This window comes from Dromaius novaehollandiae, chromosome Z, assembly GCF_036370855.1.
Source record: "Dromaius novaehollandiae isolate bDroNov1 chromosome Z, bDroNov1.hap1, whole genome shotgun sequence".
In the NCBI taxonomy this organism is placed as follows: Eukaryota; Metazoa; Chordata; class Aves; order Casuariiformes; family Dromaiidae; genus Dromaius; species Dromaius novaehollandiae.
In genome coordinates, this window is record NC_088132.1 from 31,781,322 (window position 1) to 31,807,216 (window position 25,895).

At 38.6% G+C, this 25,895-nt stretch overlaps 1 protein-coding gene across 2 annotated transcripts in view; it reads left to right on the top strand.

The window, feature by feature from the left end:
* LOC135324832 (leucine-rich repeat-containing protein 2-like) overlaps positions 1–25,895 on the top strand; it is a 60,835-nt gene that overhangs the window by 17,329 nt on the left and 17,611 nt on the right. For both annotated transcript variants that reach the window (XM_064501793.1, XM_064501794.1), the window contains exons 3-5: positions 2,381–2,591; positions 10,311–10,467; positions 19,848–19,984. In XM_064501793.1, coding sequence (XP_064357863.1) covers positions 2,381–2,591; positions 10,311–10,467; positions 19,848–19,984 — 505 coding nt within the window. The remainder of the gene's footprint in view (positions 1–2,380; positions 2,592–10,310; positions 10,468–19,847; positions 19,985–25,895) is intronic.

The window sequence follows — 25,895 nt, forward strand, 5'->3', positions numbered from 1 at the left end:
TGCAGATGCTGCAGGTTGGTGGCAAACCTTTCCTTTACTCTTACTGAAGCCACTCTCCTAGGGACTCCCTGAGCTGAACTTGCTGAACCTGTTTTCTATTTGTCCTTTTTTTTTTTTTTCCCCCTGAACTCATTCATATTTCAGACTCCTATGATAAAAGGGTGTCCACAGTTAGGCACTGGGAGAAACTGGGAGATTTGCCACTCTTCAGACAACTTTTTTTTTATTCTCAAGCTTCCTCTATTGACACTGTATACAGGAAAGCCTTCCAGATGCTTACCAGTGAAGAGCAGACTGTCCTCTCCGATGAACCGTGAAACCAAGAATGAGTTTCACTTTTCTGCAGCTTTATTAACAGCTTCCTAAATATTCCTTCACTGTTCCTTTCATACTTTGATAAGTTATCATTCCCACCATATCAGAGAGGCTTCCTGCTTTTCATACATTAGAAAACCTTTTTCCTATTCATTTGTATACCTGCAATAAGTGACTTCTCTTCACTTGGCTTTTTGTGGTTTTACATTTAATTTGTCAGAGCTTACACTGCCTTCTCATTTCTTCATTTGGACATAAATGCCACTTTCTCTTTTTTTCTTTTCCTGTTTTTGGAAGCGAGGGAGAAAGAGATCCTTGTCGTGGCTTTGTAAGAATGCAGCCTGCCAGCATTTACCCAGTGAGCAGCACTTCTAACCACTTTTTTAAATGTAGTTTATCTTCTAAAACTGAATGCATTTTAGAAGATTTTTTTCTTGTTTTTCCTTTATGGGGATGCTGCATGGGAATACAATGTAGTCATTATTACAGAAGGGGCCTTCAGTAGCTCTGTAATGAACTGTGTATGCTTTGCTACTGGAAACTAAATCAAGTCTCAGACTAGCGGCCGTGATGAACAGCCATACGTGATTCCCAAAAGTGTCAGGTCTGCATCATGTTGATGTGCGATTTGTGTGTGGATGACTGAAGTCTCCCACTGTTGTTGTGCTCTCTGCTTTTGAGTCTCTCCAGCCTCCCCTAAGGTTTCTCTAGCTGTCATGATTTGTGCTGGGCAGTTTACAGCTGTCTCAGTAATACTCTTCCTATTTAAGCATGGAGTTTTGATCCCCAGAGATCCAGGTTTGTTTCGATAGCACAGAGTCAAATATGACTTAATGTACACTATCAGTTCCCCATCAATACACTCTGCTCTTCAGCTTCTAACTTCTACCTTGCTACAAGCGTCCAAAGATTAACTTATTTTCACCATATTGTGAAGATGTTTCCTGTACCTAAGTTCTTAACTGCTTTCTTGTTCCTGATTTAAAACCAGACATTGTTTCATATATCTTAGTTTTTACAGTTTAGTATTTTAGAGAACTCTCCACGTTTAGCTGGGAATATGTTTACTGGTTTTATTAGTTCTTACTTGAACTTTACAAACTTGCATTTCATTCCTTTTTCTAAGATATACCATTTATGACTTCCCCTACAGGGCACATTATCCTGAACTTTGTACCCTGCTGCATCTGTCAGTTTTCTTCAAGTCTTTTGCTTAAAATTTCTGCCAGAGGGTGGAGATCGTATAATTGAATCTCATGTACAACAAGAACCTAGCATTCAAAGTGTAAGATCAGATTTATGAGACAAGGGCCTCTGCAGAGTCTTATTTTTGGTATAAGGAAGACTTGCTTCAGTTAATCAACTTGTTCCTTAATTGACTAAGCTGAAATAAATCTCTCTCAAATTAAAGCACGTGCAGTTAGTGTTGCTTAATTATGTCAAATTAAATTTGCGCCTGAAGTTATATGGATGAAACTTCATCCTGGAGGTAAGCCTAAAGTTACACTGGAATCGAAATAGAAATTAGTTGGCATGTGATAACTTTGACCTTTCCCTCCTAAGATGATGTTAGAAGATAATGTTTTCAAAAATGAAAATAGATTGTTATCCTTGAATAAGAGAGGGAAGGAAAAATAAATGTTTCTAACACCTTAGTTGCTAAAATATCTTTTCTAGCTGAAAAATTCTGCATATATCACTAGGTCCTTGTTTTATTCTTACATATAATTTGTTACTTGTTCAGTGTCAATCTATTTCCTATCCTGTTGAAATCAATGGCATAATTCATACTGCTTTCTGTGACAGTTGGCTTAGTCACTGCTTTTCTGTTATTCCCTGGATGTCAGTGTATTACAGTCACTAAACGAAATCCTGCTCACATCTATATGTCAGCCTGGTAAATCTAAGCATGGCTGTTTGAATGCATTTTTTTTTTTAAGTGGTCAATACATTAGGTGTGAGATTTTATTTTGTTAATCATTGTGGGAACAAAGAACAAGTTTTGAGACTTCTGTGCTGTGTTGTTTCAGTTGATTCCTGTAAACCCTTTCTGGCCCTATTTCAGGATAAAGCAGGAATGGAACTTCATACTAGAGTGTCGGAAGAAAGGCATCCCGCAATCAAAATACCTCAAAAACGGCTTTGTAGACACTGATGAGAAGATTTTGGATAAGTATGGAAAGACTCCTCAGCTCCCTAAGAGGCGTGCTTTGGAAGATGAAATAGAGAAGGAAAGAAGCAAGTTTATTTTTCAGCTTTCTGGAGAACGGTGGACGGTAAATATAATGGAAAATGTGTTTTTGAGTGGCTCAGCACTGTAACTTTTAATCCCACAAAACTTTTTTTTGACAATGTGTAGGAAACTGATAGTTTTTCATTGTGTTAGAAGTGACAAAAGTATTTCTCATCTTGCCCTGAACTAACAGTTTAGTTCTCAAATATGCTTATTTTAAATTCTCAATTCTCTCCTGAAACATGTAATTTAGCCCTTGCAAAAATTATTGGTGTGAGCAATCACACTGCAATAAGATGTGTTTCTCTTAAATTCCCTGATGAATGGAAAAAGATGAAAGTAATATTCAGCTTTGTTGGCTTGTTGATATCTTCTGCTAGTCAGAGATCTGTCTTCTTGCTCTAATGGCATGATAACTTTTTTTTTTTCCAAGTTCTGTTCAAATCAAAACTAACATTTCCCTCAATCCACAATGGCCTTGAGGGAAGAAAAAAAAAAAAAAAAAAAAAGCTCTTGGTTGTGTTTTATGTGAAATACCAGTTTAAAAGTGAGCTCATTTGAAATTCAGCAAGAGGTGGGTTGGAGTTGGTCTGAAGCTTTCTAGGCTGTTAAAGCTTCCACTGAGATGCAAGATACATTATTAAGGAGAAAGTGAAATTATCATCTTGATTTTTTGTAATTTATCATCTTGAAATAGCTTTTTTGAGATCATTTTCACTACAAAAAATGCAAAGAAAAAGGCCAATCAACAAAGTACCTCAATTTTAGTGAAACAGTTGTTTTGATTGATCTGAGACATAACTTTGACCCAAATTTCATCTCTCATAAAGGTGAGGGTTTTTTTTGGCTTTAGTCCTTTTCTGAATAAACAAAGTAGGTGGAATTTTTTGGAAAATAGAAAACCCTATTTCCCATCCAGCTCTAGTAAGGAGACTATTTCTTCAACTAATGCCAGCCATCCAAGTTGTAGGATTGATTGCTGAAGAACTAGCACTTCTCAGCTTCCAGAAACCTTGGATATTGGCAATAATGTTATCTAAAGTTGTGTTATTTTATACTGCACACTTTCCTGTATTGTAAATTTTTCCTCCTGTTAGAGAGAAAAAAAAAGAGATTTTAAAGCTCCTTAGACACTGATATTGTAGCACCTGCAAATATTTTCAGTACACAGAGGAGGAGGGAAGTGCAAGCTAAAACTTTTCTGCCGCTTTATTTCAACTTGACATACTGAAAGATTAAACTGAGGACAGGGTCACATTGAAGAGATACTGGTCCTTAGCAGCAGACTCCTAATAACTGTGCTGTGTGGTTCTCTCTCCATGTCATGGGCTAACTCAGCGAGTATGCCTCGTTGTTCAGCTCCAGCCTGGTTACAGTGAGCTTCCCATTTCAAAGAAATATGGTGATGTAGTTCGCAGATGTCTGCAGATTAAGATAAAATCAAAGCAGTAATTCATATGCCTTATTTGGAGAAGGCCCACCCTTCCTCAAGGTCAAAGAATTCTACTAGTCTCCAACAGCTGAAAATTGTCAAATGGATTTTCACATTTTTTAAATGAAGTTCTACAGGAAGTATGTTTTCTCTAGTTACAGACATTTTACAAAAATTATAGTATTGGTTATACAAACCATACCATCTCCTTTTTGCAATTTTTCTCAACTGCGGCTTCCAAACCACAGGCAAAATCAGCCATGACACTTTTTTCCCCCATTACTCTCTCAAGAGAGTGCATTACAGAAAATGTATTTGCTGACTGTGTAACCAAATAGATTAAAAGCTGCACAGGCTGACATTTGCCATGTGAAAAAAATCTGTGGACATGTGACAATTTTATCAGAAATGCCTGTACGTTATGTAGTCAGGTGCTGTGGTAACAATTGTGTTTTCATTTCTGTAAAGAATTTTGCACAGAAATACACGTATAAGAGGGAAGTTGGGAAGATTAAGCACTCGGACATTAGGAGGTGTCAGAACCGGGGTTGCCTCTGCGGTCTTACAGGCATATAACCAGTTTGGTTTCCTGCTCACTGGCCCTGGATGTTTGGCAGCAGCAAACAGCACAGCCCTATGAAGCGTCCATTTGGGAACTGGCTGCTGAATCCTCTGTCTAGCTTGCTTTTAGCTGATAAGTATTTCTATTATGTTTCCTCTTTCCTATCATCAATGAAGCCATAACATATCCTCTGGACAGTTGGTAGCTAAATCTGAGTAGGTTGCTGGTATGACTTACAGATTTAATTCTGAGCACTGGGCCTGCTTCTGGCCTTTACCAGTTCTATTCCTGCACATTGTGAAGTTGAGTCTCACAGAAGAGTAATCCCCAGCTTAGGGATTTTGCAAGATCAGAATTAAGTGCCTTTACAATATCCTTCCCATAGGTCTTCACGTAAGGGCTCTCTTTGGAAGTTTCTTTACCAACAAATGGGCTAACTCCACAAATCTGCTAATGGAGTTGTTCGTGAACCCACAATCAATGAGGAAGGTGGCTTGTGTTGGGGACTCGTCAGTGCCAATGCTGTTTGGTGGTAAAAATGTAGTGTCACGGAGATGCTGGTGCCTCATACTCTGTACCTGTGCAGCATAGCAGTGAATCTGGCCCACTGATTCCCCCCTTGCTGAATGCAAGTTTCAAAATGGGCTTCATAAAACCTTCTGTTGTATACTGCGATAGCCTGGACAACTGTTTTGGTAATCAATTAGACAGTCATTTCTGGGAAATAGTTTTGGATCTCCTCCTGAGAACCTTTTGCAACAGGGGAAATCAGAGCAGATGACACATTTTGAATTCCTCATAGCAATTCCTTCCTTCAGGACCTCTTTGCCACTTTTTTTCCACTTCAAATGTCACTGAAATGATAATGTGTTTTCATTAAGCGGACACTCTCTATTCCTTTCAGTTGTAAAGTAATTATTTTAACTTATCTTAGAAGAGGTAGAGATCAGGTAATGAATATTAGGTTAGATAGACAGGCATAGAATACGAGCTAAAGAAAGTTTTTAAGAAAGGTTTAAGAAAGTTTTAAAGAAAGGTTTTAAGGCTTTTTTCTTTAAGAAAATTTTAAAGAAAGGTTTTATAGTGTCTGAATTTTGAGTAAATATATTCTGTGTATGCAGATCCATAATTTCTTGTGGATCATTAATTCTTACTAGTTACAGTTCACTTTTAGGCCAGTTTTTGAGGCATGCAGTTTGAGCCTGTATGCATCTCAAATCAATGGTTTTATAATGGTGCGATTGCATTAACTTAATGGGATTTCTTACGGTGCTGTAAGGAGGATCAGCATCGAGCCTTTACACTTGAAGAACTTATACTCAGTGAGCCTCTCTGAATCTGAAAAAGTCTCCATGTAACTTGGTTACTGGCTTGGCCATATCTCTCCAGGTGGGTCGCTTCTGGCTGGGGATAGTGGTTGATAACTGCAGCGATGAGATGGTTTTATTTTTTTCAGTCAGAGCTCCACCTGGAAGAGACTGCGTGATGGCATCCTTAATGTTTGGTGGTCCTTGACACCTCTTTTGTGTATCAATCAAATATTTATGAATTCAGCATCTGCATCCTTGTGTGGTGCATCTCGGCCAGTTGGGAATGTGTGGACAGTAATGAATTAAGAAAGCTGTTGGTCAGCCAAGTATTTATATTTAGCAGCTGAAATAAAACTTCAGGAAAGAAGACATCTTATGGCAACAAATGGGCTAGTCTCCTAATGTGGTGGTGTGAAAGAAGTCAGGCTTGTCTTTTCCCTTTATAAAAACAGGGCAGAACCCAATTGTATTCCCTCCAGCAGCACGTCTGCTAAATCCTGTTGTGTTTATAAAAACCTTGGGACTTGTCAGCAGGAGAAAGATGTACTGTGCCACAAGTAAGCTGAGGTTCCCCAGGTATGTTCAAGAAGACTTTCTTCCTCTAAGAGTTTTCCAGGCAAACCCACCATAAAAAGGAGCTGTATAAGAACTTTGGACTCCTGAATTGTGCATTTAAATCCACTGCCTAGGAGAGAATGGTGGAGAGTTGATGAAACTCTTAACGGAGATCCTTTGTACGTGTAAACATGTACCTACTGAATTAAATTAGTTCTTCAGAGAAATAGCACTGCTATTAGAGCTGAATGGAAACTGTAGCAAAATAATGCCATGAATATTCATCTGAATTTTGAAATGAATTTACTTTGACTCTGTTTTTTCCCCTCTGCATGTTTGCTTCTTGCTCCTAACTAATGAATGTTTATTCTCTAGTGGATCAGCAGATTTAGAATGATTTTAAGAAACTATTGAGGAAAAGCAAACTTCTGAATCTGTCAGTATTGGTAAATGAAAAGTGATAATGTTCACTCAAAGACAGAATGGGGCTTGGTTCTTGGCTATGTTGCTTTACTCCAGCAGACAATCTGGATCCATGCCTAGTTTAAACAACTTTAATATCAAATGTGCAAAACACTTATGGATGAATGACTATAAAATTATTACTAGAAGATCGTGACCTTATTGCATATCATTTATGAACAGAAAAAGGCAGCAAATTAATGGAATTACTCATTTGTATTTATTCTCCCAGTTTTACCATCTAACATACTCTCTTTTTGTTGAGAATAGAGAATTTCCATTTGTTATTTTTGACTGTTAGTGACAGTGAGGTATCAGTTTGCCACAACAGGTGAAGCAGAATCACTGCATTGAACAGATAAAAGATCTGCCGCACGCTTATTCACTTGCAGAGATTGCCCCTCTCCCTGCCAGTACTTGTAAAATGCTTGACCTAGTCGGGTAAAAGAGATGGCCCTAAATCTTAATAGTTTTGGAACTGGCTCCAGACTTTCTCAAAGATCAGAGAGGTTTGGATCCAAAGTTTTGTTTTGGCCCATGACAGATGAAATTACAGAGCTGGGTTAAGAAACAGAATTGAAATTTCTCAGAGCTGAATGGTTTGATCACAGTTTTAGGACAGGCTCATGTCTAGCAGGTAAATTCTCTCTTAATTAGAAATAGAAAAATTAGCAATGGTTGTAGCTTTGCTATTTATTGCCTTTTAATAGTGGGATTTTTTTTCCCCAAAATCAAAGGAGTTTGAGGTATTGTTTTTCTGTTAAAGGCAAAAGACTGGTTATCCTCCAAGTGTCAGTCTTCATGCAGTAATTTATCAGCAGACTGCCAGCTTTAGCGTGGCGGCAGAAGATTACAAAAGAACACAAGGGAATCAGAGAAAAGCAAACATAAAGCTTGTGCAAATTTCTCTTCCCATCCCTAACTAGTTTGTAAATGAAGTAAAATACCGCATCAATTTATGTTTCAGCAACACAAATATATGGTTAAACAGAAAATCAGAAAATGCTTTTTTTTTTTTTTAAGCATGTTATACCACAGTATCTGTAAACTTATATTTGCAAAATGTAAATGTGATTAAAAGATACAAAGCAACTATCTCAAGGAAAAAAAAGTGAGTAAAGGCAATTGGTAGAGGAGCCCAAATTCAAACCTAGTTCCATTCTTTTGAAGTTTCCATCCTTTTTCAGTCCTTGCATTAGAATATCTTGACACTATTGAGGCAATCCTTAAGATGCAAGTAAAGATTTTTTTTTTTTTAACCTTTTCCCATCAACCCTAAGCGATGGGGGAAAAAGTGAATCATTTTATCTCATTTTTCTGAAGTTATAAAGGAGCTGAGTTGTTTGATCTTTATCTGAGAGAGTGCCTTGTGTTTTGTACTCTTTCTTGTGTATCAAGGAGAAGTTTGTGCGATCCTGCTTAGTCTAGGGGAATGTCCTGCTGTTGGCTTCTTGGGGGCAAGCCTTTGCCTCCGCTTCCTGCTGCATCCCTTGGGGCCAGCAAGGAGTCAGAGGTGGTCAGGTGTGGTAGTGAGGTGGAAGGAAACAGGAGGTCAGCAGAAAGATTTTTGGATTGTGACACAACAGGGAAAATAGTGGTGAATGCTGTCTGGTTCCCAGACCTATTTTTCCCCTGGTGTGACTGTGTTATGCATCTGCTTTCTCTGTGAATGATAGTTCTTCCTTAGAGAAGCATCTGTGCAGCTCCAGCTGAATGCTGTTCCCATGTGCTGCATCTTCAATTCTGTAATAGTGGGGACACAATACTAACTGAAGCCTCAGTTGGTGTTTATTCTTTCGTTTTGCTGCAGGAAAATGCGCACCACCAAAGGTGGAGGAGTGGGAACCCACTCCAGAAAGTTGGAGAGATTTCTCATCACCACGCCTGAGGCATTTCAGGCATTTTATTTTTTAACTGCCATAAACTGACAAATATAGAAGATGGATCACGATGCAATATACACCTACTGGGAAAATGAAGCAAGAAATGAAATGATCCATATCAAACGTGAAAAGGCGGGTGGCAAGACAGAACTACCTATATAGCTAAATGTCTGCGTGCATAAGTTGAAAAGCACTGCAATTAGAGACTGCAACAACCAAACAAAAAACTGTTTATGATCAACAGTCCAGTATATCTTTAATCGCAATTAGATGTTTTAATTTAAGTGAGGGTTAAGTAGCACTAGTCCGAGTTTTTAATAAGAAACAATTAAAATGCGTCACCCTTGTTAATGTCCTGGTGGATCTATGAAATCTAGAGGGGAAAAAAACCTACTTGGCAGTGTCCTCTGTATAAAAACAGTAATTCCTACTGTGTACAATTCTTCATGCACTGGGGAAAAAAAAAGCTACAAAGGAATTAAATGTTGAAACTATTACATCTTTTTTTATGGAGCAGAGGTAGTAATAGCACCTCATCCAGATTATGTATTCCAGATGTTACCAATGCACAGTGCTAGAAAATCAAGAACAGACTGGTAAATTATGTGCTGCTTTAGAAAGTGGAGTTTAAATGATCTGACCTTCAACTTTATCAATTGATTTTTATCAAGATTTACCAAGTTTAAGGAATTTGGTTGCATACTTCAGAGAAAGATGTGCAAGTCTGAACTGAATACCAATTAATTACAGTGATTTTGTATGAATTAAGGCTCTAAACCCTTCACTCTAACTGTTATATGTGGAAGATTTTGGACAAATAGAATAGTGTGTGAAAATTACTCAGGCAAACTTATTTGCTGTGTATTTAGGACAGTCACAGAAATTTTACAGAAGGAGTTTCTGAATGACTTAAATGAGAATTACTTGCAATTCTAGACTGGTTTAAAAATTCAGTATTTTTATTCTATAAAGAAACTGAGCAAAAATTCTCAAACATAGGAATGACTTAGGAAGTCACTTTTTTAAAAACAAGACTTTCAAAGTCCTCTCTGAAATGTTTCTATTTCTTGGTCTGTGTTACGTCTTGGCAAACAAATTTCAAGACATTAGCAGGTATTAAGGGTGTAGTCACTCTTTTTCGTGTGGCAAGGTCTATTTCGATATTCCTTGTAATTTGCTCTTCTGTTCCTCAGTTTTACGATGTCCTGGTGTGTGAATTAAAGCACTGAATTTTTTTTTTTTTTTTTAAATCCTCCAGCTGGAAAAAGGAAACAATGGGAGCCACCAAACAGGTTGAGTGCTACAGACAGATTTCAGTTTTAGAGCAAAGTGTCTGCACTACCAGTAAAAAACTCTCTGTGTGGTGACAGACAACTGCTATGTTCTTCAAAGAACAGCTCCTGCAAGGGTTGTTGAACAAGTTGCTTATCTACATCAAGATAATTAAGGCAAAGTGTTGAGGCTTGGCCATGGAATTTTCTCCACCCTTTTTAGAAATATGATAGAACCCAATCCCAGCTTGATGCTTTCTATTTATGAAATATCATTTAATTTGCAGGAATTCCCAGATTCTCTGAAAGAGCAGACCCATCTGAAAGAATGGCATGTGAGCAATACGTTGATACAAACCATTCCAGCCTACATTGCCTTGTTTCAGGATCTGAGAGTACTGGAGCTGCCAAAAAATCAAATCACCCATCTCCCTGTGGAAATCGGTATGTTGGTTCACACTATTTAGCTATTTATACTCTTGCTATTTAGCTGTAATGCAGGACAGCGAGTGTGCATGGCTATTCTTATTCATTCACTGATAATTGTCTTAGTTGTTTCCAGTCAGTACTTTGTCAGGTTTTATAGCTTTGTAGTTATATTTGCTGAATTGCCTACAATATCATGGGTTAAATATAGCTCAGATGTGGGAAAACTGACATACTCTGGTTGTCTTACTATCAGACAGTCACTGTTAACATTCAAGTGGATGGGGACTCCTGCCTGAGGATGGGAGGTGTTTTATGTTCCTTATAGGTTAGGAACAATATAAATCTCAGACAAGATATACTGAAGCATAAGATTCTAGTAATAGGGAAGTCCACAAAATATAATTTTGGAAAAAAAAACCTTTTCAATTTTGTAACAAGTTCGGTAGTGATCACTGTGTAAAGTGCTATTTCCAACTTGACAGCAGGGTTTTTAGAGAAACAGTGCTTAACTCTTACCTACTTTGGCCTTTGCTATTTTATCTATATAATAGTAATTTTCATGTGTTTGGCTTTTTTGAAGCTTTCTGGTCTTACAAAATAAAGTCCTTTTAAAAGACTAATGGTTTGAGAGGGAGTTGCTGCTCTTACAAGGAGGGATGTTGCTGTGAGCAGTGAGCTGAAGAAATTGTGTGCTGCAAGGGTTTCTTGCCCCCTCTAGTCAGGTCCATGCACTGAGGTGTACTAGCTGCCTAACAGCTCAGCCTTTGGTTTTTAATTCAGTAGTCCTAAGTTTGCTCTATGCCTAGATTTCCTTATGTAACCAATGAGTTAATATCTTTCAAGTGAAGAATAAAGACTAAAACCGTCTCCACAACTACCATTATTTTAACTAAGAGAAACAGGAAGAGAGAAAGTCTCCTGAAATGCAGAAATCACCGCTAGACTTTTCTACCTGATAGACTAACACTAATACTTTGTGATTTATTTACTAACATTTTATTTTACACAAAAAATTTGCCACTGACAACCAGATATATCTTATAGTTTCAACCTGGCAGCTAAATACACTAGCAAATCATAAACAAGACACAAGCAGGAGATAATAGACATAAAATAAACACAAACTGTTTTGTCAGCACTTGGACCGCAGAAGTCAGATGGGTCAGTGAGTTTAATGGCCTCTCAAGCCTTCCATCACGTGGAGGGGGAGATGTGGGTCCCCTCCAGAGGCTATCCTAGGCCATTAAACTTTTTTAAGGGGTCATTGCTTAACTATTGAGGCAAGTAGAGACTAAGGAAGGGTTTTTTTCTTTCCTCTTGTAATACTGGGCACTAATAATGAAAATGGTTCAAAAGAAAAAGTAATTATGAATGGTAATGCAGTTTGTTTCCAGAGCAAAGGCACAAAGCCAGATCAGACTAGCATAACCTGTTCCCCATAGAGGATAATTTAGAGGCTATTTCAGACCTTTCTTGGGGAAAAAAGGAAGAATGTTTCACATGCATCTATTAGAAAACACTATTCTTTCAGCTGCCTTTTAAATGACATGAATTCTGCTCATCAGGAGCTTTCCTGCTACTCCTATTCCTTTGTCTTCCCTCCAATCTGTGCTCATCCAAGGTGTTGCTCTTTTCCTTTCAATGTTTTTCTTGCTGCTTTTTTATTTAAGTGTTTGACTGGAAGCATCAGGGAATATTAGAAAGCAGTTTGCTGTGGGACTGCCCCAGGTCCAGTATTATAGCACTCACCACCGTCCTGTTAAAGCTGATCTCTAATTCAGGAAAGACTTTCAAGGTTGGTAAGATGACAGTGAGCATGATTGTACTAAACACTCGTATGGAGAAACCTGGGTTTGAATCTTTCCTCTTGAGACGCTGTATGAATTTACATGAAGCTATCACTGGATGAAACATGTTTATTTAGTGGTAGAGGAAATCTATACAATAGTTCTACATCTCAGCAGCAATACTAGTCTATCCAGACAAAGATGCAGTAGCTTAAGAAAAAAAGCTACTTCTGGACTCAGTACTGTAGTCAAACTAGTGCTTTTTTGCTAAAACTGCCTAGTAATTTTCAGCCTTGGTGAATGTCCTGTGTTGATCTATTAGTAATGCAGCACAGCTGCCTTTGTTATGGCAGAGATAATAGAGAGATTTTTTTCTCAACTCAAATAGTGCGCTCTCAGTTGACCTCTAAGGCTGTATGCTTCCAAATAGCCATGGTTTATTGCATGTATGATATACGCACACACACATAGGCGCTAGCATGTATTGGAAGTGTTCATTATATTAATAAGATCTTATTATGGAAAATGTTGATGTCTTGAATTTTTTTGGGTGCTGCTTCAAATTATGAAAAGCCCCAGACTTCAGTCATCTAACTGCTAAATTATCACAGGGTTCAGTTTGGGAACTTTATCTAAGCAAGGAGTGAGGATTGGGTGTTAAATCAGAAGGTAAGGTCTCCAGAAAGGTTAAGTGCTTAAGTATTTATCATTTTGTGTTCTGTTTACAAAACAGCGGCGCGTAGATAAATATCACAGCTAAAACATACTTGAGAGTAATGACAGATGGTTGAAGCTGGCAGTGACATGCATGCTGTGGAGTCTTTAATCTTCAGACAGAACTGAAGCCAAATTTAGACCAACAAATCATCTAGCAGAAGCTAAACTGGTGAGCCCTGTTAAGGCTACTTTTGATTTTAAGAAGGTGGGTTTAAAGGCAGGGAAAAAGAGAGGAGATCATAAGAATATTTTCAGTGGATAAAAAGCATTGTTGCAGTCACGGTTCCTACAGGTCTCTGTACTAAAAAGTCCACAGGAACTGAAGTTTGTGTTTTACCTGATCTAGACAGAAAAGCTCTGCTCTGAATCAGAGAGAAGGAAGACTTGAACCTTGTTCTCAGGTATTTCAGAATACGCTTTTGGTTATATTCACATATGCACTTGAAAAGATCATGTTTGGATCAGCAAATAGCTCAGAATATTTTCAGCTTGATTCTTCTCGTGTAATGGCATATGTTTTCAGGGAAAGTGAGTAAACAGAAACAGTGAAAACTTGACAGAATGCAAAATGGAGCTGTTACCTGGCTAAGAGTAGTCGAGTCTGTTTCTCCCAGGAATAACAGAAAAGATCATGAACGGGGTATTCTTGGAGGGTTTTCTTAGGCAGCAGCTTCTCCATGATCTGCAGTTTGGGCTTTCATACCATGCTGAAGGCACAGCTGCAGTACACTGGCTGGGCATCAGGTAGTGATGTTGGTTACACAAGCAACTGGTATCATTAAAGACATCCAAATGGGTATATTCCCATATTCACAGGAGGTAGTAGTCCAAGTCTTTGTGTGATTGCTCAGCTTTTGTTAAGATGGGATAGTGAGATTGTATGAGGATTTCTTTTTTCCCACGCATTATTCATGAAACGTCTCAAAGAGCTGTTAATAAATCTTTGTACCTCATTATGTCCTTTCATGTTTCCAATGTGCCAAATATTTAGGAGGAAAAAATAGCTGTGCTTTTCAGAGATGTCTTTAAAAGAAATCATAGGGATTTTTTCTCCTACCTTCCTCACGCTGTAAAATTTCATTTGTGCATAGCATTAATCCAATTACCTAGAACTCAGAGGGGAAAAACTATAAGTAATACAGTTTTAAATGATTTCTAGATACCGAAAATAGCTTTTTCTATTAATAAAATTCCCAGTGTGCCAATATGTGAATTTCCAAGAAGAAAATATGGATTCTCAGTTTAAATGCAGTTTAGTTTTGAGGAGTTAGAGGATATCATGTCTTTCCCCTGCCACTTACTCAGTATTGAATATTATCTGTCCAGCAACTGAGTCTTGTATACAACTGAGAATTTTTCTTTATATTCTCCATTTGAAGGGAAAGTATTAAACACCTTTCTTGCAAATCGACTGTTTTTAAGAAGGTGCCAGTTGCTTTTAAGCTGGCTGCTCTAATAATGGCCTGTTAATAGTGGAACAGCTGGTGAGATAATCAGAATTTAACCTATGGTTAGTATACCACAAAATACCAAACTGTACTTTATATTGGACCACCTAGGCAGGAAGTGATCTTTTTTTGTTCCCCTGCTTAAACTCTCAAAATGGGGAATATTGTACTAAAATGTAAGAAAAACGTATTGCCTTAACAAATTACAGCACCATCGGATCTTGCAAAGGCCACGTAGTGCCACTGGGTAAACTGGAGCTCAGATTGGAACTTTACCATGGAAACTACTCATTATACAAATTATTTTTGCCAAAAGATTCTTATCTATTGAGTTTGTCATATAATTTTATGCAAGTACACTATACATAAAAATATGCTGGAACCTGCGCCTCTGCCTTGCCCTCGGGAGATGCACTGTTGTTTGGGCATCCCTGGGCAGAGCGGAGCCCATATACCAGCTTATCCACTGAAATAAAAAGAGGAAGTCACACGTAGATGCTTTTATATAGGATTTCTGATCTATCAGAATATTTTTGGTTCAGCCCTTTCACTAGACACTTGCCCTACTTTTTTACCAGGTGTTATCTTTTTCTGCTATCCATCACAAACTTCTTCATGTTTTTCTGCCCTATTCTGCTGTGAAAAGACTTTCTAACCACAGGCCTAGATTCCAAGCTTTATCCTTTCTTTTTTTTGCTTGTAACAGTAGTTTGCAATTTCTGTCAGCACGTTTATATTTTTTTTAATTGAATGTATGAATGTTGGTTCAAGAATGAAATTTTACTAGGCCAGGGTCAATCTATTGCCATACTACAATTTTGATAAGCCCTAGTGGCAAAAAAGATTTTGCATATTTGTTATGAAAAAAGTTTGATGTGGAAGGAGTTCAGAGAGTCAAAATCCCTCCCTTTTGTTGAGTGCTTTGATCAGAAGTAAAAAAAAAAAAAAAAGTTGATGTTTAAACATCAACCTGTCACCTGTAAGCTTGAACATCAATATCCCCCTTCAAATAAATCAAAGGCAGTGTCACTGATGTAGCAGAGAAGATTGGAAAAAGGAGGCTATTTGTCTTGGCCCATAGGAAGCTGCTGTGCTAGCTAATTTGGCTTGACTGGGTCAGATCAATGCAAAAATTTGCTTTACGTTCTAGTTCAGTTTATACAAGCTGATCTGCATTCGTATTGAATGGGATACTTGGCTGATGAAGGCTCCCTGTAACCTCACCTGTACTTTGTCTTACAGATACCTTGTTGGGAGTGCTAATACACGCTTATCTAAATGGGGAAGTTGCATTGCCCATCAGCAATTACAGGGTTTAATTACCAGTTTAATTTTTTAAAATAATGAATTAAAAGATCAAACTGGGAATAAATGGTATCATAGGCAACAACTACGGCATTGCAGCTCCCACTTAAAAATAAAATATTCTTAAATGTGAAACTGCCAGGGAAGCTATGGATTTAATTACTGCTTTAACTGGCTCTGCTTGGAAAATGCAGGGAGATGTTAGCTATTCAATTCCCTAATTTACGTTTTTTATAGAACTGAAAATTCAGTGTCATAAAGGTGTAGTTAACCACAGTGTTGTAGCAGCAGCCATTTTATTATTTTTAATTGTGAAGTAAGTTGTGCTTGAACATTACTCGAGCGTTTTGGTGGCAGGTGCGGAGGTCCAACCCTCCTCTGCAGTTGGGGGGGGGGGGGGGGCTGTGAAGGGGGTGTCACCTCCCAGGGCTGTGTCACTGGCAGTGTCACGTGAGGATCAGGCCCAGGGGTGGCTGGGCATCCTACCTGGGAGACCCAAGAGCGCCTGCACCTTGAAGGGATAAATAAGTTCCTAAATACGCATTTTGGGCAGGTGAAAGTTATTTAGGCAAACTTACCTTTTTCTCCCTTAGCTGTTATTGTGATAAACTCCGAATGTGGCTGGAATGACTGATAACGCTGAGCGGGGGTTGGAGGTTGTTTAGGGACTTGCTGCTACCCTGTTTCACACTCCTTCTGCCAGGATATCTGCATTTGAGTATCTCGCAACAGAGGATTGTCACAGATATTGTCTTCTAGTCATACATTTGTTCTCTTTCTGTGACAAGGATGGTCTGCCAGCCCTGTTGGATAGACCCAGGGGAAAAGGAGAGTGCTCTTTTTATTTGAGAAAAGTTCTCAATTTTTGTAATCTGGATCACAATTCAGGTAACTCATATAACCTATATAACCTAATCCCAACCCAGTGTAACTTCTTGCTTGCAAGAATTTCAAATACAGGTCTTTAGAGGAAGGAGTAACTAAGCATCTGGAAGTGAATAAAAACTAAGTTGAAATTAAAAATATATAAAGGAAAAGTAGGTAGGCTGACTTACTTGGTTTATGTCTTTTTTTAGAGAAGATGATTGAGTTATAAGTCGCGGATCTTGTCTATCTGGCATCCAATAAAACATTTGATACAGTGGATTATGGAAAATTAATGTTTGAACCTAAGAAAATGGGCCTTGATAAAACAACTGTAAAAATGAGCGAGGGACTCACCCCTCAGTTAGGAGGAAGGTTACTTGTGGAGTTTCTCAAGGATCAGTCTTGATTTTATTTCTTAATTTTGAGCTGTGCTAATGAAATTTTCTGTTAACACAATTTGGGAGGTATTGCCTCTGCATAAGCAGGCTGAAATGTGAAGAGTTAAATGGGCACGAGGACTGCAATAAAAGTAGGGGGATTAAATTCATGATTACAGAGTTCAAGGTCATGTACTCAGGGGCTAAAAATTCCTGCCACAAGCTATGGGTTCATTAAATAAACACAGTAAAGAATGGATATTTCCAAGCTAACAATCACAGACTGACCCGCCAGTATGATACTCACGCACAGAAGGCAAATGCAAGGTAATTTAAATGCAAGATATTTTCAGCTGAAGAAAAATACTAATGCTATTGTCCGGAGCAACAATAAGAGCAGGTCTGGAATATTGCATATAGTGTGGTTTTACAGATTCAAGAAAGGTTTATTCAGAAGGGCACAGATGCAAAAGAAGTCTATTAGGAGAGTTCAGGGAAGGGAATTTTTATTTTATGAGAGAAGAGTAGAAGAACTTGGCTTGTTTAGGCTAGTAAAACAAAGGCTGGTATGCCTGCTGCCTATGAAAACATCAGGGAAGTAAACAGCAGGGAAGGAAAAGAGCTATTTAAAGATAAAGTTGGCAAAAGAATGCATGGTTATAAAATTTCTATGAATAAACTTAAGCTGGCAATTGAATACCGTTTTTAATCATGGAAGGGATGGGACTCAGCATACATTTCGGTAAGAGCAGTGCATATCAGAAAGCAAACTACTTTTAAGGCGGAAGATGGTAAATTAATGAATGGGATTATATGTAGTAGTAGCATATAGGTTTGAGCTGGTTTCATGATGAGTTGACCAGCTGATATACTATTTAGCAGGTGGTGTAATACCTTCATTTGTCTACATCATGGCACATTGGATAGGCTAACATTGTATTACTTTTCTGTGCTTGAAAACCTGGAAATAAGATAAGAAGGTTTTCATAGTTACACCCCTTAAGCTTCTTCTATTACTCTCTTGCATCAGCCCAAATGACCCTTGTGGGATAGTACTCTACCGCCACAGCAAATGTCTTTTGTAGTCTTACGGATAATCTTGTTTCTGCTAGTTTAACTAGAACAGCACTTTACAGCAAGAGGACAGAAAAGGTCAGCTTCTTAAAAGGACAGAGCCGAATTTTGAAATACCATCTCATTTTGTACTTCTAGGCAGAGCTATATAAATGGGGAAAAAGGAGGCTCGCTTAGCTGAGTGGAAGCTTCTGTATATTTTGTTTGCTGCAACCCGCAGAGATCAATCCAGCAGAGTTTTCCCCGTACTTGGCTTATCTGCCTCCTGGGAGAAAGATTTGGGTGGTCTAGCTGCAGTTCAGAGAAATGCTGTGTCCAAGGGGATCCCTGAAGTCTGTGCAAAATGCAGGCCCATGAGATTTGGGGGCTGCTAGTATTGGCCATCAAATTACATATTGCCTCTGCCAACAGTAATTTCTCGGAGGAAAATTGCAGGGCTTTCATTTCTCCACGTTTCTTCTCAGTTCTTTCCTGTGGAAGCGCTCTCTGGCCTTCACTAATGATTTCAACACGTTGCAAAAGGTGAGCAGCTCTAAACAACTGCTTTGGAGAGAGTTCAACTAAATTTCTATTAGTACCTTAAGGATAAGCTTACTGTTATGACTGTTTTGAGCACTTGTGATGTACGGTAGACAGGTTCTCTACAGTGCTGTTCAAATCCCATGAAACAACAGATTTTTCTCTTAAAATTGGATTATAAATAGAAGACAGTGGTATAATGTAAAATTGTGCATCTGTAATATGAGTTAAGTGGTAATTTACATGATAGAGTGCTTTTATAGACAAAAATTAATGCTTATTATATGTCTTTACTCAGTTTGCCAATATGTAGCCCGCTTTGAGAACTTGTTGACACAAGATGCTGTTCCCTCCCTTATTATTTCTAACTGCTGAATTGGATTTGCTGCTGCTTTCCCCTGTGATGCTGTATTTGATCACTGGTGAGAGGGGAAGATCATCTATATAATACAGCAGGACAGCTGTCCATAGAACAATCTCTCTTCTTTTTTATGACTGTGTTTAAAGATCCCTTTGCTAACATTTCAGCTATTCAGTATGTTTAAATGGCATACTTCCACCTTCTTTGAATATGTCACAGTATAATTTGCATTTTTGCGGTATAATGTATTTTGCATTTTAATGATGTTTCTAAACCTGCTTTTACTGAAGATTATGTAATGCTATAAATAGGAGAAGCTGGAAGTGCAATGTGACTAAACATATCCCAAAATATCAGCAGGGCCCTAAAATTAAGCTGACAAAGATGACGGATTGCAGTAAAGTAAATAATGAAACAAATGCACAGACCCCTTATCTTTTATAATCAGATATGACTATTAAAATCACTGGGATTTAAATCAAAAAAGTATGCGATGCTGGGTACAGCAGATGCAGTTCTTGATGTCTGCCAGTAAGTTTGGCAGGCGCAATTGTGTGCCTTGAACATGCTCTGCAGCAATCCCCAAGATGCTCCTCTGTCAGAGGATGAGCAAGACTTTCCTGAAGTGGTTGAACCAAAAGCCAACTTCTCCTGTTTCTCCTGAGGTAAACAGGAACCTCATCACCAGTAAAATCAAGGTCTTTGCTGCCTCCTCTCAAAGCTTTGCTGGGCCCATTGCTGATTAAAGGAAGGCTGCATGTGGAGTGCAGCACAGCAGTTTTGCCTCCAGTGATGAGTGCCTGTTGAAGAAAGTGTTTATTCATGAGTTATTCATCATCCTGTTGAGGAGACTTTTCATTGCTAAACTGAGTGTACTTTTTCTTTCACTTTAACCCTTTGCGGTTTTGTTGCACTGATTTTAATTATCTTTCCCTAACAGGCTGCTTAAAAAACCTCAGAGTGCTCAATGTGAGTTTTAATAATTTGAAGTCAGTCCCTCCAGAACTGGGTGACTGTGAGAATCTGGAAAAACTGGATTTGTCTGGAAATCTGGAAATAGCAGAGCTCCCATTTGAAGTAAGATGACTGTTTCTTGTACCTTTTTTATTTGAATTACAAGGTATCTTATCACAGGTTTAAAATATTCTCACAACAGATTGTATCATAGCCCTGGCAGTTTTTAGCAATAATGTTTTAGTAGTACTATCACTGAAAATACCTTAACAGCAGTTAAACAAGACCAAGCTTCTCTGTTTTGGTTTTGAAGTGGCTAAATTCTGCTCATATTTATACTGATAGATGAAGGAGGACATGATCCCAAAAGGGGTTTTGCCCAGTCGTGATAAGGGGAAGGCTGCAAATAGCTACTTTCAGTAGAAGCAAAGTGCACCTTGACAGTCAAATTCACATACTAGCTTTAATTTGTCCCCAATATCTGTTTTTCTTTAAAAAGAGTATGGGGAGGTCTGTGAACAGCACTGCATATTGCTATGAGCATAAATATCTGAGAGGACTGTAGGTCTGTATTACCTGTGAAGCATGGTATGAACATATCATAAAGACCCATGAAAGGACTCCCAGGCATGACATTGTTTCTTGTGGTGGATGCATAACTGGCTGCTCTGTATGGTGGCAGCCCCAAGACTTGCTGTTCAAAGAGAAATTAAAATAGTCTGCTAGAACCTAACCACAGTTTCAGATGCCATCAATATTTCCCAGGTCCTTAAACTGCTAATAACTGGAGGATGGATGGGGAGAGATTCAGGGAGAAGTGTCAGGCTCTTCTTGGCTGATTTCTACTTTTTTTCCCTGCCTCTAGACATCTGTTACTGGTGATTTCCAGGCAATGCTGGAGTGGGTTACGCTTGTGTGAGGTCTGGTTTGGCCATGCTTATGTTTGGCTCTGAGGAACTGCAAACAGTAATTAAATCCCCCTCCAGCTTTTCACTGTAAGGCAGTTTATTTGATAAAAAACAGTTCAGAAATGATGTGAAGGAAACTGAAACAAGGATGAACATTAGCTTCACACCAGGAGTGGACATTGTGTAGAAACATTGGCTGCAGCAGAAATGATGCAGGGACAGGTCTCATCTTTCTTCTCCTTCTCCTTCAGATTAGTAAAGGTAGAGGTCTGAAAAAGAGATTTTACTTAAATGGTAAAAAGCAATCAGAATGTAACCAGGAAAATACAGATCCTGAACAAGCAAAGGAGTCAAAGTTAAGGAACTAGGAGAGGTGAATGAATTCAAACCCAAAGACCAAATCAATGTATTTAGTCCCAATCATTGGTTTGTTAAAATCGATGGGAATTTTCCCAGTGGCTTCTAAATGCCTTGCAGTGCACAGGCTTACCCTTTGCTATGTGTTGCAGGTAGCCTTTGGGTGCAAAGCTGACTGCACATGTAAATCTTTACAGGGCTGAGTCACAAGAGGCCAGTATTTCTCTCAGAAAGCTCAAAGAGTTTGTTCTCCTCTAGTGGTCTCATATTCAAATTGGTTTGAAAGCCAATAAAACTGTGTGTAGGCTACTGGGTAATGGCTCCGTTACATACTATAGGAAAAACTTTGAGCTGTGCATATGGCTGTGTATCTTGTAGGAAAAACTGGAAGCAACATCATGTCAGTGGTCTACAAAGTCAAAAAGACATATATTGGCATTGCCTATTGTGTTTCCTCGCTTCTCTGGAGGGTAGCACTTAATTTATATTTGCTATGACCCAGGAGGCAGGCTACACAAACTCTTCTGATTTGGTTTATAAAATTAGTTTCCCAGAATCAATGTTTCAAGGGTGGATTTGGAAGCTGCACATACAATTAAGCAAACACCTTTTGTCAAATGATTTAAAAGGCTACAGGGTGTTTGGCCTTTGGTGTAGTCAATATGACTGGTGTTATTCAGAGCAGTTGCATCAGTATCCTTGCTAATACAATAGGGATCTGATGTTCAGTCCTCAGATGAACAAAAGGTGGTATTCACTGGCCGGTAACTGCTCCATGAATTAAGAAGTAAAGAATGAATTTAAATTGTCTGAGGACATGAAAAAGGGAAAGTGGAGAGACATTGTGAAGTGTTTGTGACTCCACATTAGACAGGTTAGATGCAATTATCTAATAGATTTATTCCTAAAATCTATTAATGCAGCGAGATATTCACTGCTTGTCATTCTCCTGCAGTATGAGTATTGGGAACTGGAGAGTGTGAATGTGCAAGTACGTGGAAGTTTTGTTCTGGTAGGTGAATGGGATCCCTTTACAACATTAGGAAAAAAGAAAATGTGGTAACTGATGCATGAAATAAATTGGAGAACTTCTAAAACTGTTTCCTGCTTATTATCTTTTAAGAAGTTCAATTTTTATTTGACTTTCAAATCCTTAGAATTTCCTTCTGGAAAGGGTAAAGAAATGCTTGAGAGAAGCAACAGTATTCTCCTGTGTAAAACTTACTTTTAAGAAATAAAGGCAAACTCCAACCCAGCAGAAATGATCAAAGTGTAATTTTACCTTGGTTTTGTACGTAGAATAATGGCTACAGAGACACTGATAACATACACGATAATGGATTCAAGGAGATTGATAACAGGCCTGTAATTCAGTCAAGAGTTTTTGACAGCACCAGAAAGGTTTATGAGATGATCAGAGTGGAGCCTGAATTACATCATCAGTAATCAGTCTCCCTGCTCCATTTCTGTTTCCTGGTTGACAGGTGTTGGGGAATGGCTCGAGGAACAGGGACACAATTCTATGAAGATGCTGTATAAGTGCTAGTTTGTAGAAAAATACAGAGGCCTGACCTTCAACTAAAGCACAGTGTACAAGACAAACAACACACAGCTAAGGGACACGAAAAGTCCCTGGCAGGTGGCCAAGAAGAAGTATCACAAGGGAGTAAAGGAAAAAGGGGAATACTGTGTATTGCTTGCGTGTGCAAACTTTCATCCAATGTATATGCGCCACGTATGTAGCTAAGCATAGAGTAAACTATAAAAACAGTGCCTTTTAGAAATAAAGCCGAAGCTTGTTTATCACCCATATTGGGTCGTCTCTTGCTTCCCTCGTCCGTCCTGCCCCGACAGACAGGTGTGGAAAATAGAGAAGTCTGGAAGCTTTTAGTTTATTTGATTATTTGTTTGTTTGCTTTCAGATTTTTGCATGGACACGGAATACAGTATGATGACTTAATTTAGGGGGTGAAATCTCAGAGGGATTGGATCACATAGCGCATGACTGTAATTGCTACCCAAGAGGGACAGAGGGAAAATGTAGGTGCATTATACAAAACCATATGGTGGCATCAAATACCCATTTTGAATTAAATTTCCTAATTCGAGGATATAGCTGTCATCTGTACACAGATTTCTGCTGGTCTATCAGTTGTTTCCATGTCCAGATTTGTCAGTCAGCTAATAAATTCACAGATTGTTATGGATTCTGTTAAGTCTGTTAACTTGTTGATAAGTTTTGTAATTTGGAACAGTTCGAGAAAGGAATCTGTTTCTTCAGCTTATACTACTTTTCAGATAACTTGAACATATAATGATTATACTTTTTGCCTTTTTGATCTACTGATTTCATTTTTCAACACAGAGCAGCTTCGTTTTAAGTTGAAGCATGCTATGGTCTAGCTGTGCTGGCACGATAGGGATCTTCTGGATCTTCACTCTCTGTTAATAAGTTCAATAACTGGTAGCAATATGTCCACTTTTCTCAGGGTGCAAAAGCTTGTTTACTTCAAGCATGGCATTAGGCTTGGGCTAGTACTACCTGCTTCACAGAGTGTCTAACTAGCCTATGATGAGCATGTGCGTCCAGTAGCTGGACTCTCGTGGGTATTTCTGTCTGGCTTTGCTCTGTAGCCATACCTTGAGCACTGAGTCTCGTGCTGCAGTGTCAGGAGGGAAGTTCATTTGCCTTTTCATTCCTTGCAAAATGCTCTTTCCCTAATTCCAAAGGCCACTGCTGCACTCTGTACCTCTTCTCACTTAATCTTTTAAGTGATGTGACCTGATGCTCCATTACAAAAATTTGAGGTTGTATGCTCTCCTTTTTCATTTTTGCAAGGCTTAGGATTTCATAGTATACTACACCATGCCTAAGGAAGAACCGGTTAATTCAGCGTCTGTTTTTTGATTTATTTTTACTCTCTTCCACTATTGCAATTTCCATCATTTTTAGATTTTAAAGGTCCATCTATGTTCAAGGTTAGATTGCTTGCAAAGTAAGTCTTCTGGCAGCAAAGGTTTGTGGATCTGCAGTTGAATTCAAGTCTGTCTTGGCCTCATCTGTAAGTTAAAAGTGTCTGTCTCTAGCCATGAGTGAAAACAGGAATTGAAATCAAATGTAAATGTTAGGCATGGCTGCCTACATGGTGTTGCATTAATGCAGCCACTTTGTAACACACGCATCTGGACCGCAGTAACTAGGCTCAGTAGAGGAAGCTGAACGCTGGGGTTTAGGGCACAGTCCTCCCTGAGATGGCACACTAACGAAAAAAGCTCCTCCGCAGAGCTGAATTTGCCCCTGTAGCTAAGCGGATCAGGAGAGGCATGCCCTGTACGGTGTCTAGTCCCTCTCCTAGCACAACAGTATCTTACGGGCTGTAATGCTCTGCGGCTGCAGAGATGGGGGAGGGATGGATGCATTTGTTGTATTCCCTGTGTGTTTTTAGGTGAATTTAAGAATTGGTAAGATGCTGGTATTTTTACTATTTTATACAGCTTCTATTGCTGTTTTGGTACATGTTATGCAACTAATTACCTTTTCTAGAAGTAAAGATGGTATTACAGAGTCGGTATGCCTTCAGCTATAGGTGTGTAGAAAAACTGCTTTGACCTTAATCTGAGATATGCTTCCTTAAGAATGTATTGCTTTCTACAGTTCCTTACTGCATCGCCTGATGAATGTTTCCAGTGCATGGCAGAATACCTCTTTTGTGTTGATATTTCGAAGAGACAACTTTGTTGTGTTGAAGGGCCAGTTCTTTTTCCCTACTGTAAACTTCTGTTAGTAATGCTACATCAGCCAAGAGTATTGATAGATGTGACCCGAAAGACATTTAGTGAGAAGAGAGGGAAGATGAGGAAATTCTCATTTCCTCCATCTGTCCCATCTGGTGTGCCACATGCCCACAGTCACAGGGCTGAGAAGTCACTTCACACCACCAGCACCAAGCCAGAAATGTTTAAGGATAGAAGTTCTGATGTTCAAAATCAAATTAAAAAAAGGGATATTGCACAACTATTCTGTGCTGAACTATGTTCAGTACCAGTATGTGTTTTCCATCTCCTTTGCGAGGTCTGGGCAGAGCAGAGTGAAGATATGAGATAGAGACTGCCATAGCACATGAATACTTTGTCGAAGAAAGAGCACGTCTGTATGTACGCTTGTGTTTTCGTGTCAGTCATATATAAACTGACCTTTGAAGTTCAGAGAAATGGCAAGGTTATGCTTTCTTGCTGTTTGGCAAACCCTGTTTTCAACAGATCAAATAAAATCCTGTTTTGTAATTCTGATGTATAGGAGGTTTCAGCTAAGTCTTCATATCAGCAAATAGAGAATTGGGGAGCTTTCCAAAGATTCAGAGAGTAATCGGAGACATAGCTGGTGCAGTTTCTCTCTTTTGTTTATGGCTACCTGAAGAATACAATATTAATTAATTGTGTTTTGCATCTTTGAACAATGTTAGTGTATCTGAGCCTGAAAGACACTGTTGTGATTAGTGCTTCATTAAGGGCTAATGTTAGTCTCCTAATTTTTTCAAACACAGCAGTATCCAAAATATACGTAAATAACTTTTAGATATTCTTACAATTTCAAAAGATATTTTAAACCAGAGATTTTGGGTCTCCTTTGGTCTGGTTCTCTTGCTGTGACCAGTCCTATTCAGCAAAGGGAGATATTTATGCTACTTAGCAAGAAGAGTGGAGATACGGCATCTTACCAGCTTGTGATTCTTCAAACCCCTCAACCTTCAAGCCTTTTCTTTTCTGCC